General features: G+C 40.1%; 1 protein-coding gene across 3 annotated transcripts in view; it reads left to right on the top strand.

The window, feature by feature from the left end:
* Positions 1–19972, top strand: part of FHOD3 (formin homology 2 domain containing 3) — a 413671-nt gene that overhangs the window by 325027 nt on the left and 68672 nt on the right. For 2 of the 3 annotated variants that reach the window (XM_050891468.1, XM_050891469.1), the window contains 3 exons: positions 6292–6426; positions 9819–9869; positions 14412–14626. In XM_050891468.1, the coding sequence (XP_050747425.1) occupies positions 6292–6426; positions 9819–9869; positions 14412–14626 (401 nt within the window). The remainder of the gene's footprint in view (positions 1–6291; positions 6427–9818; positions 9870–14411; positions 14627–19972) is intronic. The other variant, XM_050891470.1, reaches the window with a different exon arrangement.

Raw genomic sequence — 19972 nt, 5'->3', positions numbered from 1 at the left:
CCCAAGAACAGCTCCTCTTTCCTTGGCTTTCTATTCTTTCTGCTTCTACCATCTTCTGTGTGTCTTAATACGTACTTCTGGGTTCTCAGATCAGAGACCAGGGCTATTTTTTCTTCTGGTAAATGCGAAGCACATCTTTCACTCTGAATAACGTAATGAGGAAGGGATAGCTTGGTAGTTGATAATAGTGGCCCAGGGCAAAAGCCTCAACTTTATTGCTGAGATTTTAAGAGCAAAAGCGACCTTAGGAATTACTTGATGATTTACAATTTGGGAAGCAGCAGTGGCTTACACTGGCTTAGCTGCTTGTCAAACCACTGGGTAAGCAATATTCTTGATTGCAGCTTTGTAGGCTTCATCATAGGGCATATGTTTAAACAGAAAACGTAAGCTGGGTTACCGTTTCAGACTGCAACGTGTTGCTCGCTGAACACGCAGTGCACAGTGCTGATGCACAGGGGACAGGTACCTTAGCCTGGATCTATGGGGAGGGAGGGCCCTGCAAGCCACTTCCAGGCAATTTGTGACTCACATGAGGATGAGAAGCTGCAGGTTGGAGAAAGGCAGAAACACAGTGTAAACCTGTACACGTCAGGCTGCGAGAGGAGCGTGTATGTAGAAAGTCCTCGTGCATTGCCCTGGCTCTGCACAGCTCTCCCCCGCTGTAGCTTTACTTTGTGTAGCCCCTCAGGCCAGTTAAAAGTCTAACGTTAATCAGTTCTTCTCTTGGTCATTCTCAAGATTCTTTCTCAAAGGAAGCATTAGTCAGTAGCTTTATCTCTCAATTTTGTGTTTATTTTTGAGAGAAGTTTTGTAAAGATTCCTCAAGTAATGTTTAGTCTGTTTGCAAAATCTTATATCAACATGCTTTTTGAATTTGCCGTGTCATGTAGGGAGACATAACACACGGAGAGTTTCTTTAACTGTGAAAAGCAATATGGCTCTTGGCAGCTTTGCCTCCTCTTTTGTCTCTTTCTAAGCTGGAAAGCGGATTTATTTTGTTAAAGCCAAGAGACTTTTAGAGTTACTTAAGGCCTGAGTAGGAGCTGCCGACTGTTGTCCCCTCTCTGTAGCATTCCCATGACTGCTGGATCAGGAGGACTTTGGAAAAATGGGTAATTAGTGCTTCCTTATTAAGGTTATTAATGATTCTGACCCTTGTTACATTAAAGAAAATCCTGAATATTAACCTTATGACCTAAAGGGATTTCCTCTCATGAGTCATCTGTTAATTTTTTTTAGCTCCTAAAAATATACATTTGTATTTTGTATTCTTGTTATACATATCCATTTCCATTTAGCAAATTTTAAAAATTCAACTAACAGAGGAAAATGCAGCCACAGAAAAGTATTTCAGAGTTAACGTGAATGAAGAACATTTGAAGTTGATAATTGCAATTTTGCTGTAACAAAGTGGCTTAGAGTAAGACAGAAATATTTTCTTCAATTTTCAACGAGATTAGAGGAATTCAGGTCACATATTCCTCCTCACAATATATAGTCTGTGATGGAGTATTGTCAGAAAATTGCAAGTACTTGCAAAAAAGTGTGAGATATTTTGTGTCTCCCTGACCTTGTGTTTTTAATAATGATTACTAATTCACTGCTGTGTTAAATGCAGTAGGTCAGGTTAGCTGAATTTTTATTCAGAAGAGTTTTGGCCTACAATCAATGTTTTGGCTTTGTATCCTCTGCCCTGTGTATATTTTTGTTGCCTTCTTTTTCCTTCTCTCTTTTTCTTATTCTTTGCTCTTTTCTGTCTTCTTCCAACAAGATAAGTAACTAATGACCTCTTTGGCCCCAGGTCCTAATGCTGTGGTGTGGAGCTATATTCACAAATCGCCAGACTTAGACGTATTCTTGCTGTGTGTTTTCTTTCTGGAATGAGTGTAATAACATAGCTTGTTTAGCTTTTGCTGGTTTTAACAGCAGGCGGAAGAAAGCTTTTCTTAATATTTTTATATTAACAGTCCATTCTTAATAGCCTTGTGTTCTCTACAAGACTAAAAATAGTAGTCAGAGTAAGCATCCTTCTGGATCGTATTTGTGGAATTGAACAAATGGTTGATATTACCAGCTGGTAACATATGACACCAGCATTAAAATGCTGGCATATATTAGCTATAACCCCTTTTTGTGAGTGATCACTCTATTATGCTTTCACTGAGTATTCAATCTCAATTCAAGATTCAAGATTGAAGGCTCAAGAAGAGATTCAAAGTCTCTTTCCACCTTTGATTCAATGCCAGAACTTTTTTTAGCCTTTTCCTTGCTTACCCATTTTTAAAATGCAGCCTACAGCAGTAAGACTTAAATATTCCTGAGGCCTGAAGGTACTGTCACCCTTTAAACAGCATCAAAGCACCAAAATTTACCTGAAGGCTCAGCCCAAGCCTTCCCGCGGCTGGTTTGTCCAGTCCCGCTGCCATTTGCAATTCAAATAGGAGTTCAGCAAAAGGGAACATTTACTTTAAGCGTTATTGCCAGGGGAATACAGAGACAACCAGATTTTGCAGACAAACGAAACGTAGACAATTTCAAATTGTTTAAAATATTTGAGGAATACCTCTTACCGCTTGCTTTTCCTTCTGGCTGTTTTCCAGGTTTGTACACCCTGAAAATAACACCTGTTTCCTCCAGGTTTACTTTATACACATCCAGAAAATTAAGGATAGAGTTTACTAGATACTAAAACATGCTTATTTACTGTTGCAGTTCACATGAAAAAGAGGATTGATGCACCCAAATACGAGCTGAATTACAGTGTTTGATAGCAACAGTGAAGCTGTGCATTTATGAGGTTTCATAAGGCAAATGGTCTCACCACTCATTTTGATGCGGTCTTCACCGAGGGGAGATGTGTCCGGTTGAGTGGGCTGGACACTGCAGGGTCTAACCACTAAGCGAGCACTAACTCAGCAATATCAGCGCTGTTTCTTTGCCTGTCCTTTTCTAAATGTGACTGAAAACCCAAAACCTGACCATTTGTGTTTTAAGAAGTCAGTGCCACACGAGGAGTCAGCTGGCCATATTCCTGTCTGTTTAATTATGACCTGTTTCAACAGAACCTTCTCACAGCTTTGACTGTTAGTTTTGACCATTTCATGCAATAAACTGTTGTATGCAATATGGCAATCCAGAACTGACTGTGTTTGGGACAAATGAATTGAATCAGGTATGTGTGTGCACGCTGTACTGTAGCTTGTAACTCAGCTCAAGTATGGACTCATAAAATAACGAGCGGGAAATACGAAGTCTTGGCTTGTTATTATTGATTTGATTGGTTTCCAAGAGGTGGCAAACTAATATGGCACATGGGTATTCATTTTCAGTTTCTGAGACATTGGCTTTTTTTCTGGCTATAGGCTGTGGGTCTTTTATTTAGATTGTGAGGCTGCTGTTCATGCATCTGCAAATTTTAGCTGAGTGAGCAACGCTAGCCAAACTGTGCTAGATCAAACCTCCAAACAAGGTGTTTTGGCATGTGGAGACATTTTACTACCAGGGTCAGGTTAGAATCCTGTCTGCAGGACTAAGCTGCACATCTCCATGTGATTCCCCTGTAATCCCTTGGATAAGAATATGTATTTACTGTGGAGCCCCAAAGAGCTTAGTCAGAGGTGAAGGTTTTGAACCTGCTAGATGCTGTGCAGACCTACAATCACTCTTTTGGTCTCTCAGCATCACCCCAGCCTTCCCCTTAATTTTCCTTCAGGTTTTATTAAGTCATAACTTCCTTTGACTCCAAATGGAGTTTGCAGACTTCAGGGCAGCTGGATGGGATGGGATGGGATAGCAAGCTAAATACACAGAACAGATAGGAGCACAGATTTGATAGGGACCCTCTTTTTGCCGTCTCTTCCAGTTTATTTCCAGATGTCTTCATGTGGAGGCACTGTCCAGTTTTCCCCTTCCGAGAGCAATTTCTGATGATATATCCAACCTTATTGCCATGGTTTTTCATGCTGCCACAGGGATGGAGCTCTAGCTTTTGCATCTTGGTACAGTGGTGCTACTGTTTCTGCTGAGAGCTTTCTCTTGCAGCATGCACTAAAAGGTCAAAAGTTAAAATAAATTTAAAATATGTTCAAGGGAAAATTCACCACACGTACTTGACTGTCAGGATTTGAGGAATTTTTTTTCCCCTTTTCTTAGTGCTGAGGCATATTAGAGATTTTTATGGTTTTGAGTGTGATCCAGCATTGATACTGTAGCTCTGGAGGAGTGCCAGCAGGGAGGCTTACAGAATATCAAGTTTTATACCATCTTATGTAATGTTTATACGGGTGGGATATGACATATTGAAATTCAATTTATTGAAATTATTGAAATTATATTCATACTGCCCTGCTGCCGGTGGGGCTGAAATGTCTATGTTTTGTGGCGTTCCTGCTTGCACAGACACAGACACTTGGGGAGGTTAGGTTTGCATTAATGTTTTTGTCTTCTCCTGCACCTATTTTCACTGGTGAACTGGTGCCATTACACTAAATGCCTACATTGCGCAGCCATAGGCACGTAAATAAATAAGGGAAAGGGTCTGAGTTCTTAAAAATAACGAAAATTTACTCAGGTTTGCATTGCTGGTTTGGGAACCTTCCTTTAGACAGGTTTTAGTTTCTTTTCAGAAAAGGCAATATCTATTTCCCTCAGTAATCCTGTCATTGCAAAACTCATGTTACAACAATGCACAGAAACCGCTCTACATGAGTTATGTCTTTTTGATTTTATCAGTCTAATTCAATCAGTGTGGATGCATTTACATCTGTATAAAGCTACCCTGTACAATACAGATTTTTCCTGTCTAAGAGACAGAAAGAAAGACATGTTTACTCTGAGGTCACTCTGTTGCCATGTGAGAGGTTGGTGGTACCAATACCACCATGTTGGCGGAAAGATGTGTGAGAGGAGCCACTCTCCTAGCCAAAGTAGTACTTGCAGTAAAAAAAATAAAAAATCTGTGCCAAGACCAAACTATAAGTGAATATAAATGTAGCTTTTTTAAAGTGTATTTGCTACTTGAAGCTGTTTCATCTCAAAGAAAAAATCATTTACATATTTGAGAAGTCTTTACTGTAGGGGCTGCCATTTCTGACAAAAAAAGTCCCACTTTTTTGGCTGGGCATGTACTCACCTTATCTCATGCATCTTAACAGCCTCTTGAACAACAGCTAGAAGTTTGATATGCATTGCTGGTGGGGACATGGAGCCTTCTTCATTACAGTAACCTACCACGGAGCATCCAGTTCATAGTTATGGTCAGAGGACTGCAGAGAAAGTCCCCTTTCGGACTAATTCTTGCTTAGCCATAAAGCAGGTGGTACTAAACTGTTCTTTTTGTTCATTGTGGGCAGAACAAGAACGAATGTGTCTAAGTGGCAAAAAAAGAAATTCAGGCTAGACAGCAGAGAAGCCTTTCTTGCTGGCAGAGGTAGTTAAGCACTAGATGAATGTGGTATGTCCATCATTAAGGATTTTTAAGGCAGGTCAGACAAACAGTTTTCAAGAATGGTTTGAGAAGACTAAATCTTGCCCTGGGCAAGGAGAGGAAAATGGATAATCTGTTCTCCTCCAGCCCCATTTCCTCTGATTTTTTTATAACAATTTTGATGCCACTTAATGATTATTATAACTAGCTGTGCTGTCCCTGTGTATTTTACTGATATGTTCCTATATATGATTCATTTTGCTCTTGCAGCACATGCAGCGAGGAAATCATGATAACAGAATTTGTTAATGTATAAAGGAAAAATATACCCCTACTTAAGAGAGCATTCAAATTCTGAAGGGCAGTTCTGACATCTTCTTTTACTTTTGTTTTTCTGTATGCAGGATTCTCAGGTGTTTGTGACACATCTGTTTTTAAAGTCATTGCATAACATGTTTGGAAAGTGCTGGAAAAATATTCCAGCTTTTTTTTTTCTTTAAAATTTCAAAAATCCTTTACAGGATTCAGCTTTTCAGTTAACAGCATTATACAGGGAAAAAAAATTATTTAGACAATATTGCAGTTGAAATAGACTGAAGAATTCTTACAGATACTTTATTTGTGCTTCAGAAATTTGGCAATTTAAGAAGCCTACCCTATCTATTGTTCTTAAGCTCATCACAGTATCTAAAATCAGTTTAGCAAGAAGACACTTAGCCAGTGCTTTGAAGCATCCATACATAAATATTGCCATGTCATTCTGTTGGTTGGGATTATGTTACTTGCAGAATGCTTGCTACTCTTTTTTTGCCAGTATAATCAATAAAAGTGACACTGAGAAATCTGATCTTCCTTCTCTGCAGGCCAGCTTTGGGTGGTCTCCTTACATCATCTTTTCGGCAGCACCAGGAGTCCTTGGCAGCAGAAAGAGAAAGACGACGTCAGGAGAGAGAAGAAAGGTTGCAAAGGATAGAACGTGAAGAAAGAAACAAATTCAAGTAGGAACCAAATTTGCTCTCAGATTGTTGCTTTAATGTGTGATGGATTTGTAAATCATTGAGACATTCGACTGCAAAATAATTGAATTGATGAATAGTTTATGTGTCTCTCTAGATACCTTTCTTGGTCTAAGTATCTTAAGTGATATATTAAACATATCATGATGAATTTTGGCACTTAATAAACCGGGAATTTTTTTAAAGACAGCTATGTATTTGCCAATTATACTGTCTGGGTATCTGCAGAGGCCAGGTTTTATTAGCTAATATACTCCTTAAAGTATAATCTCAGTGAGGCATAGGGTTTGAAGATGAAACAGTGGGAGGAAGGTATCAAGAAGGGAGGAAGGGACAGTACTGAGACATCTTTTTGCTTTTATGCTCTGCAAAGTAAAAGTGTTTTGCTGTCTCAGGATGTATGGTAGTGTTTTTAAACTACTTTTTCCTGCTTTTCTGAACATGTGTCTCTTCCTCCTGGAAACAGCAACTGACAGAAAGTAATTATCAAAATTATTGCTCAAACCATGGCCAGACAAAGGCCCCGCTGAATATAGGACTCTCCTCTTTCACATCTGAGAACATGTTGTGTGCTGTGGGATCCCAGGGTGTGCTGCCTGAGGATAGTAAGAGACAAGCCCTCTCCTCCTGTTAAATCCACACCTAGAAATCCCAGCACAGGCACTAGCAAAGACTGCAGTGAGCTTAGGATAGATAAGGAGCCTATACCTGAAGTGGTTTGCCTACTGTCTGAAGAGTGTACACTAAGAAGCCAGTTTGTTTCCTCATAAACAGGAGTGAAAAGTAAACATATTTTTAGTAGTTAGAAGACATAATGTAGTAATCTAAAGAATGATAGGATAAATGTTTTGTAGCCTTAGAGTTGATATTTATGGAAAAGATGGCACTGGGTTTCATGTGAGCTTGTTTATTAGTATGCAGGATTGTTTTCACTGTAATCATCTCTTTAGTAAGAAGTGGAAATGGTCTGTGTCATAGTGAATTTGGAAAGAGGAGTAACTTACTAGTGGTTGTTTTGTTGGTTGGTTGAAGAAGCTATTCTCCTGGCTCCAGAAGATAGCTAGTTTAGAAGAAAATGAGAGGCGGAGGGAAGGTGGAAGAGCACCATAATAGGATCTTTGGCAGCCAACAGCTGCCCAAGTTCTCCTGAAACAGAAACAATCAGGTCTCAGTCTTCAAGCCTCTTCCAAAAACTCTCCCTCTAAGTGGTATCATCAGGCTGCAGCAGGCTGCCGTGGACAGCCAACATGATCTTTCAGAAAGGAAACTCCCAGACCAAAAAAGCCACCAGGACATTTGGCAGCTTGACCTGTTTCAATAACAGATCCTCACATTTCACTAGAGGTTGGCTACAGTACTTGTTCTGTCACTAAAAGAGCTGCCTTAAAGTCAGAAAAACAAATTTTTTAAAATACACATCTTCATCCCATTACTCCAGAGTCAGAAACTGGTTAACTAAACATCATGACTGTGTTGCATATTTAAGATGACAATTTTTCAATGCCCAGTGTTTTCATCTTCTAGATTTGAGTTCCCTGGTCACCCAAAAGTTATAACTTGTGTTTGAGTAGAGGGTCTCCAAAGCCACCAAACTTCACAGACAGACAGCATCCCACAGTTGATTAAACAGTCTGGCAGGAGGAGGACAAAGCCACAGCAGTCATGGACAGTTTCGTAAGAGTTCTTGGGATTACATTATCGTATCATCAGTCTGGCTAGAAACCCAGTCTCTGAAGATGTATTTTTGATTAAAAATAGCACTTGCAATTCACAGCCTTTAAACTCGTGAGCAGTACTGGATTTACCATCATGACTCATTTGTTATCTCATTCTTTCCAACTCTGCCTCGAGAACATTGCACTAGGTTCTGGCACCATTATTGACAAATTGAGGATAATTTAAAGGAGAGCATCACCAGTTGTGAAAGAGCTTGGTTTTAGGATAGGTGTTAAAAAGCTTCATAAGCTATTGCTAGCAAAAGGAATGCTTTACATAATGAACATTTTTCTCAGTAGAAGGACTATTGTACCCATTGCACATATAGAACAATATGTCCTAAAATACAAAGGTTATTCTTCAGCTGTAGGGAAGGATGCAAATTGTCAGAAGGGAAAGACTAATGTTAAAATTTGCCCACTGAAAAATTCCTAGATTTTTTTTTTTTTTTCCCCTTGGAGTTACTCCCATAGCTATTGTAATTCCAAAGAATACTCTGAAAATATGATAAAAATATAACCAGTTCAGGGATTCAAAGGATGTGGAGATAGCCTGAAACAGTAATGTGTGTTCCTTGTTAATGGACTTTTGACGAGCACTTGCAAGCAGATGTTTGATAGCTATTGGTATAGGAGATGATAAGTAAGTCATTTGATGACACAATATAAAGAGAAAAAATAGTGGTTTATTCAAAAATGGAGTAGTTCTGAAAATGTTTCTGGTACTCACAGGTTACGCTGTGGAAGAATCTAACAGATAAGGTGAAAGTCTCGTCAGTTTTGTCCACCAGATTCAACAAAATATTAAAAATATATTGTAAGGAGCTATCTTGCTGTGATATTGAGGCAGGCTGGATGTTCACTCGGTTCTGCTGTGCTCCAAGTTAAATTTGCATCCACATTTGTGGATGTGACAGGCCTGCCTGAAATCGCAGTGCCCAGGCATCCAGCAAAGTTGACTTGGCAAAAGCTAAATATATGCGTTACTTGAGGAGCTGTGGGAGGGGCAGCTGAGATAGAGGGAGATTTGTATCTAAAACTCAGGGTGAAAAATAAAGAAGTGAAAAGTTGTTACCTGTCTGACGATCCTGCATACACCTTGTAAGAATGAAGAAATGTCCTACTCGATAATGCCAGTCCACTGTCCCGTTTCCAACCGTGGCAACTAAAACACACTGAGGAAAGGTATATTAGAACGAGGGCTGATACATTATGCTCCCTGCCTTGGTCTAGCCTGCCAGGTGCCGCGGTCACTGTTTTGGGGCATTCTAGGTGGAGCAAATGAGGAATAGTTTAATAGCCACTAATGTGCCTGCTCATTATGGATGACTCTGGTTCATTGTATCTCATTTCAGGTACCAGGTTTCAAAATGTGCTTCAAGTTCTTCACTTTTTCTTTTTTTTTATAGTTACTTGTAATGACCTTCTGAACTACATATTTGGTGTACACATACCTGTGGTGTATGCATGGATAAGTGTACACACACACTTTTCAGCCTTTTTTACAAAAACAAACTAATAATTTTTGTCAACAACAGCCTTCATTGTCTCTGATCAGCTTGTTTGTACTGCTCTTGGTTTCTCCTACTGTACTTATACGTCTGTTACTTACCTTATTCTTCTGGTTTCCTCTGCAATTTACTGCCATTCTCTTTTTAGCCGTGATTATTTAGACAAAAGAGAAGAACTAAGACAAGCAAGAGAAGAGAGGTGTGTATATAATGCATCCGTCCTTCCCTTTGGTTGTTTGCATTTCCTGTATTCTTTACTGTGGAGCTGTTGTGCATTTACATTTTTAACTCTGCATGCACAGAACACTTTTATTCCAAAAGACTTCTATAAGAAAGCGGTTGTTTCATGAAAAAGGAGAATGAAGTCTGGCTGTAAGCACAACAATAAATGAAGAGCAGTGGGACTGGAATGCATAAGAATGACTGATGATCTATCTTTTATCTATTTGTGTGGGAAATAAGCTTACTCTATTTGCCTCAGAAATTTGCCCAAATTTAGTATAGTTATAAATTGAATAAGCCTGTCTTTCTCACCCAGCGGGTCCCAAGCTTTCTGGAGGGTCAGAAAAGGCAACTGAGGATAAAGGAAATTGGGGTCACAAGCATTGCAAAACTGCAGTCACAGGCTGATGAAAACGGTTCTGACCCACTTCCAGCATATTCTTATCTTTCAGGGCCAAGTTTTCTTTGCCTATCTCTCTAAACATCAGCAAGTAAATTACAAAGCTTAGCAGTGTTTATCATTGGGGCATTGTTTTAGTTTTATTTAAATAGCGTATTTAAAGGGACAGAGGGTTTGGTTTTTTTTCCTTTTTTTAATTCAATTAAATAGTTTAGAAATGCTGGGCTAGGCTGGGAGCTATGTGCTTATGGAAGCACATTATCAAGGAATACTCGACTAAAGACCTTTGCCTTTCAGTAGCTTCGTCTCTACCTCCACTAGTAATTACACCCTGGAGGGAGCTCTTGTTTTTACCTGGAAAATATGCACGTTACTGAACAAATAGTAGATGAAAAATCATCCAGATTGCTTCAGTTCTGCTTTTATGGTCCTGTAGAAGTTACTCTCTGGAGATACTTTTGGATTGTCAAGAACTGGAATTACATTATCAAAGTATGAGAGCAGCCATCTCAGAAATCATTGTGTTGCTGCATTTTGGCTTTGGGTTGGGCTTTCCCCCCCCACACACACAAAATCATCATACAGGAGGCAGTTCATTTCTGCAGACTGAAGTCTGATCTATTGAGGCTGAAGTAGCTAATATTAAAAAATTATTTTGACACCTCTAAGAGTAAAAAAAGGTAGATGGGCTTTCCTTTGTCCTTCCAGCCAAAACAATTACAAATAGTTTAAAGCATTTTCTGAAATGAAACGCATCTGAGCACATAAGCATCGTACACTGATCTTAGCTGAGTAAAACCTTTTACAGCAAGCGTGCTCGTCAGCAAGATTTTAAACAAATTAGAAGTGAGCTCTCCAGCACTTTCAAGTTGTAAGGGAACATGCCAAGTAAACTGGAGTATTTTTGGGTAAGTGTTCACCAGCAGGGCATTGCTGCTGTGCAATCTGAGACAATTTCACTGGTCATTAGGAATGTGTCTTTATCCTTAGGGCTCTTTTGAACCGAAATGTTAAACTATCAGTTCTTCCTCATAAAGACGAAAGACACGTTTGCTTTGACAGCACGTAAATATTGGAGAAAACTTCTGCAAGTGAAGTCTTGCGCCAGTAGTCCATTACATTGGCCTTCTGTAACTATTTTTTTTTAACAAACACCTTTGCACAAATGAAGTTTCATTTCCTATAGCAAGTTGCATGTTTACTTGTTTTAAGAGAATGCATGGACTGTAAGAAAATGCTATAGCCAAGGTGCTAAAATCCTAGTTAAAATCTGGATTGTATGTTTCCTCCATATCAGTTTGGAAAAGTAGGAGGAGATAATATTGAGCACATAGGAAAGGCTCTGTTAAAAGCACTGGTTTGTCTAAATTCTGTCAACTCTTTGGAGCATTCTGTGTATTATTGCATCACCCTGGAGCTCCAGAATACAGGCACCCACTTTTCCAGTGGCTCTGGGATGGCCTCGGTACGAGGGAGAAAGATTCCTGCAGTTTCAAGGGGTCTGAGTGTAACTCGGCACCATTCGTTTCACATGTTCTTGCTGTTCGATGATTTGAGGCCTTTTTTACTTTGCTTGGTTGGGTGTTTTCCAGTGGTAAAAAATAAACCCAAGAAAGGTGAGCTCCCAAGCCCTCTCTGGTGTGATTTACAGCTCAAATGCTTTCCACCCCGTGACTTTGTTGGTACATAAACATTTTAAGTTGCCCTCAGGGCATTGCTCAGAGACCTAGAGAACTCACAGTGTTTTCATCTACTTGAAGATGATAAGTGGAATGTCATGTTCATGAGGTATACCAAATGGATAGCCCGCAGACTTTTGGCTCTTTGTCTATAGAGAAAAGTCAGCATAGGCATGATGATGTCTGCAGGTTTCTGTGATTTAAAGGAATATGGCAGTATATACAGAGGCAATGTGTCAATCTTGTAGTGGAGGAACTAATTGCAGCAGAGGGATGGTAGCTTATCCTTTCAACTCCTTCAGATTTTGGTCTTCGTGAGACCTTGTGTGTTTGATGCTGGCATTCATTTATTGTTAAGACATTGGGCAGAAACAAAAAATAACCTGAATAAATGTCATTTGTAAAGTGTGAAGTGTTAATAACTGATTCTTGAATGATTTTTATTTCTCGGTTAAATTGCTATATCTGCTTATTAGGCTTCCCATTTGATAACTAGTTATGCTGATGTGCTGCCATGCGAGTTGCTGTTCCGGTTCCCTTCTTCCTTTCAGTATAATGAACAGATACATTTTGAGAAGGCACATCTTGATGATGGTCCTCTGCTTTGCTGGCTGGCTGTGCAGCGCACAGCTACAGAAGCTAAATTGTTAAAGCAGCTGAAAAAGAGCTGAGGACAATAAAACATTGTAGCTCCCCTCGTTATAGAAGGACCCATCCAGATCTTTGTTGTAGTCTGTTGGCAAACTGCAAAACTCTCCTTGGCAGCAGCCAGCTGGGCTGTACCTGTTTGAGCTAAGTGATCAATTTGAGTGGCTATTTATGAGTCTGAAGTCCCATCTGCTCTACTTGTGAGGAGGCGGAAGGCGCAATACGTAAGTGACCAACATTAAAAGAAAGACTGGCTTCATGAACTGTAACAAAACATTATGCTAATGCCAGCGAAAGGCTTTCTCCTCTATTGAAAAGGCAAAAATCATTCTTGAGAATTGGCTTCATGTTAGAACTGTAAACAGTTCCTATTTTATAACCATACAAGTATGTGGCTTGTTACATTTTCATCCAGAGTCTGTAGGGGTTCTTTTTCTTGCAGAATTTGTTCAAAGCCTGTGCATACCTCTGGAGGAATAAAAGAAAGCGAGTTTGTTCTTCATTGTTGCTGTTTGCAATAAAGCAAATTGCCTCTGAAAACACAAGGACTGCTCTTCAAAGACACATTTCTATGCTTTATATGGATGTTTGCAAATGTGCATGCCTGTGTGGCTACCATATGTACTAAGCATGTTTGTTACCACATATGGCTGACTTCTTTACCCTGCCTGCTTTTAATGCACCCTCATACACTAATTCAGGCTGTCAGTGAGGCAGAAGAGGGGAGGAGAGGTGTTCCCTGTTACGAAGTGTTTACAACGGTGGGTTATAGGAGAATGACCACAGTGTTTCGGGGACATAAGCAGTAGTCTTGATTAACCTGTTTTAACAGTTCACTTGTGGGTAAGACAAACAGTCTAAAGCCCGATCCAGCTGTATTCATGAATTTATTCCTTAGCAAATAATGGTGGATAAAATTAGCAGACATCTGGAAGAGGCACATATTTCAAAGTTATTTTGGTCGAAATGTATAAAGCACACTATGAAGAATATGATTGGTAGCTGGTCTTAATAAACAGTTAGTGAGTTCTGCCTGCCTAAAATGCAAAACAGATGTATCTTTGTTCTTTTAAAGTGACTTTGATGAATAAACTACATGTGACGTCAGGTCCAAGCTATTGGATGTCTGAGTCCGGCAGAGAAATTTTTTAGAATAAAAAAAAGAAAACTTTCCATTGTAGACTCTGGAGAGAACAAAGTGAATTCCAGTGCATTGCTCTCAGAGCAAATAGAAGCAGGTTCAGAGACTTTAGATAGTCAATCCAAACATTTATTATTGGTATTATTTTCAGGGAGATCTGTTTTTGTCTGCTGCACTGAACCATTTTCCTCTCCTTGCAGCAAGTCTCAGACTTTGGCTATTTGCATCAGTATTAAGGGGCTCTGGCTTTGGAGGGTTGTTTTTTTTTTTTTGTTTGGGTTTTTTTCCCTCCCGTTTTAGTTTTGGGAGAGGGAGGGCTGGGAGGAGGAGGAGGAGGTGAAGGAGAAGGGTGAAAAGGAGGACAGACAAATGCTTCCGAAAGGAGGACTATGCAGACACAATACTATATCTAAAGACTCTTTAACTCTGCTGGTTTTTGCTTTTGTTTTGTCATGAGCAGTTTAACATTTTTCAGGGCAATAGTCTTTGCTTTGGTGTGCGTTTTTTGGCAGATTGAGCAGGCAGGCAGTTTAGTGCTCTACCCCTTGTGTCAGGAAGTCAGCTCATTCTCTGCAGGTGTTTCATCCATAAACAAGCATCAGCCACAGACGACTTTTTCTTTACGGAAACCCTCTGGAATTTAACTTTCAGATACAAATACTTGGAGAGGTTGGCAGCGGAGGAGTATGAGAAGGAGCTGAAGAGTCGGAGCGTAAGCCGAGGCAGAAGTGAGCTGTCCTTGAACCTGAGATCTCCTTCAGCCCCATCCTCACCTGTACCCAAGTGCGTCAGCCCAGCATCCATAGAGTCCCAGGAAGAGCTGAAGACCCCTTCCACCCCTTGTGGGACCCCTCAGCCCTCAGAAGGTAAGTGAAAAGGAGGGCAGGGGAAAGAGCGGTGGTTTTATCACAGTTTCTCTCGGGCTAGCAGTGATTTTGGATGCATGACTGCAAGAATATAACCTCTGAGGTGCCAAAGTAAAGGGTCTTACTATACTGTTTCACGCTATCTTCCTAAATTTCCTCTTTTTTTGCATAGATTTGGATGTCTTCTAGTCTGTTCAAGCAAAGAATACACTGCTAATTGTTGCTATGGTTTATATTATCATTGTCTGTTGCTGTTAGAATGGAATAATTGGAAAATACAGCACACAGAGGGTCTTAATTTTAGCATCATGTTCCTTGTATATTAGAAGTTACTGAATACTAAACCAACAATATTCCTGCCAACAGATTTTGCTTATGTGGATTCTCTGAAAGAAATGCAACAGATGAATGCCAAGATTATAATAACCTTCCAGCAGAGCACAGGCTGAATGGGACAAACAGAAAAGGTCTTGAATTGAAGGCAGGGAGGGTGTGTTGGTTATTTTTAACACCAACAAAAACTCTTAAAATTGTAGCACAAGTAGTAAAGGACTTAAAAGAGACCACAGACAATTAGTAAAAAGGAAAGTATAATTAGTGTTTGCACGGTTGGTTTGCTGTCATATAATTTATTGGTGTACAGAGCAATATTTTTTGTGTGTGCACGTCATTCTGCCACTTGCATCATATACCCCTCCTTCAGTCCTCAAGAAAACACCCACCATACAGATTTATATTTGCGCCACATGATGTTGCATTAACGTTGGGAGCTAGAATGCATGTTGAGGGTGAATTATCGCCATCATTCATTTTTATTTTATTTGATTTCCTGCTACGTGCTATTGGTGATTAATGCATTTGTAACTTGCACTGCTTGGTTTTATTGAGTGTTATGGCTGGTAGCATGCTATAAAGCAAGGCAATTTAAGAAAAAAGTTACAAATACTGAATGTTGCATATGTTTATCCTCACTGGACTAAGTAGGTGAAGTTTATTTAATTTAGGTTTATATATTTTCCCAATTATATTCCCAGTTTTCCTGTCTGGCACCTTAAAAGTCTCAGTGGAATCATTTGAACTTAAAAAACATGGGTATTTTCCTGTAACACTGATATTCAAAAACATCCAGATGCCCATTTTTTTTGAGTGCAATATTGCTTTTAGAGCAAATAAGCTGGATTTTTCCACCATTAGGATTTCAGAGCTGGGTAGGGAGCAAGTATCTCTTTTATGATGATTATTTTAACATATTTCTCCTGGAAGCACTAAAAAAAAATTGCGGCATGCAATGGAGCAGCACAGTCCATTTGGAGAATACATTTAGAGCAGGTGTACAGGGCAACTTCAGGCAGCCAGAATATGACAAAGCTATCAACACGTGGGTAGGCAGGGCATCTCTACTAAAACTCCTGGCAATATCAGTAGGCATTGGAGGGCAGCACCTGGAAGCCTGGCAAATGGACTGCAAGGAGAGAACATATGGATGGGGCGCGGTAAGCCTCCAGCCAAGGGCAGCTGCAGGTAGATGGCCAGGACAGCACCAGAACAGGGGCCTGAAATCTGCGCACTTCAGTGGGAGCTGTGCGTGAAGAAGGACTGCTGTTTCAGGCCTACCAAAAGCATTGGAAAGGTCATATGAAGTAATGAGCATGTGGGCAGGGCAGGCTCTCTCATCTGGAGGTGGCCAGATCACTGGATGTCAGCCAACAGCTGGCAGGCTTATTTATAGATTTTGTGCCATGGCCTCTAGACTGTTATCTGAGTTCCTTATGCTCTATAATGAATTAAAATCTCAACTTCTACTGTCCTTAGGAAATGTTATGAATCCTACTTAATAGATAGAGAAACTGAGGCATTAACTTGCTTAAGCCAGTTGTAGGAAAGCTGAAGTAAAGCCATGGACAGAACCCAGATTACTTGTACCCCAAGCAGTTGCTTTGAACATGGGGGTCACCGTCTTCCCAAGCAAGGATGAAACAGCAGAAGGAAAACACTTCCTGGATTCTGTGCATAGGACCCTCCAAAGACTCTGCAAGAACGGTGTTAACGGATGCGTGATATTCGTCTGCAGAGTTCAGAACCTGAAGTCAAACAGGAAGTGTGTTCCTCTACTAGCAAAACAATAAGTGATTTTCGGAGTCAGATTTATTTTATGCCGTTTGTGCTGAAGTATCCTTTGGCCATCCAGTATCTACTGGGCTTAAGAAGGAAATGGATTTTGTCTGTGGAATATTGTCCCACACTGTGAAACATCTCAGTGTCGTTACCTAATATAAAAATCTGGACTTACTGAGCTGAAGTGTTTTCTCATATATAACAATTGGTTCCACTAAAGTAATCAAGTCTTGTAAGACTTACTCTTGTAAAAGTTGGGGTATGGCATTCAGAGGAAATGAAGGCAATCCCATAACTGCAAAATGGAACTTAATATTTTTTTTCAGAGCAGCTACTTCCTCTTTTTTAATTTCATTGGAGAGTATTTTATGAAGTGCACATGTGCAGTAAAGGAGAGCAACAATAACCAAGACATCTCTGAAGTCAATCCACAAAGGAATTGGAGATGAATCCTCTGAGAGGAGCAGCTTTTTTAGCACTTGAGGAAGTAAGCAGGCCAATCCAAGCGCACATTGTGTACAGTAGGAAACCTTCTGAACGTATTGGTAGCTGAGCAAGGTTCAAATACTGCCTGAAGTATCACTGGTGAAAGCATCTTGGAAGATGGAGAAGCACCAGAGCATGAGGGCACAGTGAGGCCATTGCAGCCCTAGTTGTAAAGCCAAAGGAATCATGGTACAGAAAGTCAGAGGAGGAACTGGGGTGGGGGAAAGGTCATTTCTGACTTGATGAAGGAAGAGCCAGTTCCCTACTGGTGATCATTCTGTGCTAGTTTTTACCATCACAAGGAATGGGAAGAAAAGATGGGGGGGGGGGGGGGGGGGGAGGTGGAGAAAGAGAGAGACTTTCTGCTGAATTCACAGCAAGAGGAATCCCGTGCTGGAGGAACTGAAGGGAGATAACAACCAAGACTTTAAGTGATGCCCGAACAGTTGAACCAAGATGGCTTGGGTAGGTATAGCCGTCTTCAGACTTACTGTATGCATCCTCAAGAGGCACTTAGCATATGTATCTCCCAGCTCCAAGTAGAGAGCAGAGAAAATAGATGAAGATGTGGTTGCCTAATCTGTTACCCTGGCAAGGGATTAGATATGGGCCCGGAGGGATGTTTGTTCTCTCTGAGGGCTTATAGGACTGGGGGGTTGGGGTCTTATCAGCAGGTACTAAGGACACAACATCTTGTGTCTGCTTCAGAGTTTGTTTATAGTTGAGTATCGAAAGAAAAGTCATTTCCCTCCATGTCCCTGTATAGCATTAAAAGTTTGTAGCCATGTTTTTCAGAAAGGAGCAGCTTGCCGTCCTCTCTAGCCTCTCACTCAAAAGACAGCTGTCACCAGCATCTGATCAGATCATAGCAGATCAGGTTGCTAGGGCTTTACGTGACCAAATCTTGAAAATGTCAGAAGATGCAGATTACACCATTTCTCAAAACAACAAAATCTTTACACATTAATCGAGGGACCCTGCTACCATCTCTTTTAGTGATGAGGTTACACAGCTTCTTTGGGAGATTTCATTCTTCCAAGAAGTCTTCAGATTTTTTTCCAATAATACATTTTTAGAGATTAAGTTCTGGCAGAAAAAGAAGTGGGCATATGACTCAAAAATTAGTCCTTAAAGCCACATTCAGTTTTCCTCCTCCTGATTAATCCAATTGCAAGTAAAACTTCTGCTCATTTAAAGACCTCAACTCACTCATTTTAATGGGGGGGGGGGGAGAAAAAACCTAAGCCTTGAGAGAAGTGTGAAAAATAGCATATGCAAGTGAAAAGAGATTACCTCTGCTACTGAATCTGGCAATCCCAGTTTAGGTTTTAAGAACTGTATATGTGTAAGAATTGGGTTTTTAAAAAAAAATAAAAATCTGCTGCTTATAATGGCATCAGACTTCTTAATGTCTCAGGAATGCCTTCTTTGCTGTTGATGCTTTGTGATACGACCATGCTTGCTTCCCTGAGTCTTTGTGCTCTCCACCAGCAGAAGTCTGAAGATAGGGGACAGAGCCTGGTCTGTTATTTAACTCTGTTGCCACCTGCAAGGTTGCCACTTAGAGTAGTGTTTTGTCTGGCGTGAAAATGGATCCAGTAGATGCGGGACTGAAAGTTCCAGCTCATTTCAAATAGGCCACCACCAAGCATTCACTGAGAATTGTATTTTTTAACAGCTTTAGAAGTTCTCACCAGTATCAGCACAATGGATTACATGATGCAACTGCAAGTGATGGACACATGTCTAGCTTGCTGGCTTTGTTCTGCTAGTGTTTGCTGACAGATTTGATTTTTTAACTGCTTCTTAAGGGAAGCACTATGGGACTTAGCTCACTCTTTATAAGTTATTTGGGTTATAGGTGGATTGTTTGATATTATCCCTCAAGAGAGAGAGACTGTCAAAATGAGTTTCAACATATCCTTGTTTTGTTCTAGAAATGCTTAGATTTTGATACCCTTTGAACTCAAAAGAGCAGCCTGTGTCAGTATATTGCTCTTTACTCTTTGTTATATATTAGATTCTGCTAAGATACTGCATGTTTCTGGTATGTGTGGAAGAGTATCCAGAATTCTTTTGAACATTCTCATTTTCTCAAGCATTTCTTATGTCTCCCCTGACTTTATCCTATTGAAAATTCAGTGTAGCTTCATGATGACAAAGGTGCCATAAGCATTATCAGTCCTGGCCATGTTTTAGTCAGCTTCTTTCTCCACCTGAGCTGTTGGAGTTGACCTTTTTGGTTATTACATGACAGCTTTTGTTTTTAGAGAGAAACATCTAAAATTTATATGAAACTATGATTATTCAAGGATTAATTGATGACATTTGTATATATGGACCATTGCAGCATGGCAAGCTCGGAGTCTTTCATGTTACAGTACCATGTTAGTTCCAGGAACTCCTGAAGGATTCCTAAGCTTCCATCTCAGTTACATTCAAATCTTGGCTTGACTTTAAAATGCTCTTGTCCTATACCTACACACTGACAGCTGTGGTCAGAAACACACCACTGGGATTCAGAGTGTCTGCCAGCTTCTTGCCAGCTCTCTATAATTTTGATTCTCTCGTAGGCAGTCTCCAGGGTACAGTCATAGGTAAGGTACTTTTAGAGAGACAAGACATGTGCAGAGCTGCTCGCATATCTAGCATGAGACTTTTAGATTCTCTCTTTGTAGAAGAGGGAGAAAGGTAAGCTTCTAATTGGAAGTGTTTCAAAACATCTTAGAGGGATTTGAGTGAGCA

Source organism: Gymnogyps californianus, chromosome 2 (assembly GCF_018139145.2).
Source record: "Gymnogyps californianus isolate 813 chromosome 2, ASM1813914v2, whole genome shotgun sequence".
Classification (NCBI taxonomy): domain Eukaryota; kingdom Metazoa; phylum Chordata; class Aves; order Accipitriformes; family Cathartidae; genus Gymnogyps; species Gymnogyps californianus.
The sequence above is the reverse complement of the archived record's forward strand: the minus strand, read 5'-3'. Positions and strand labels throughout refer to the sequence as shown.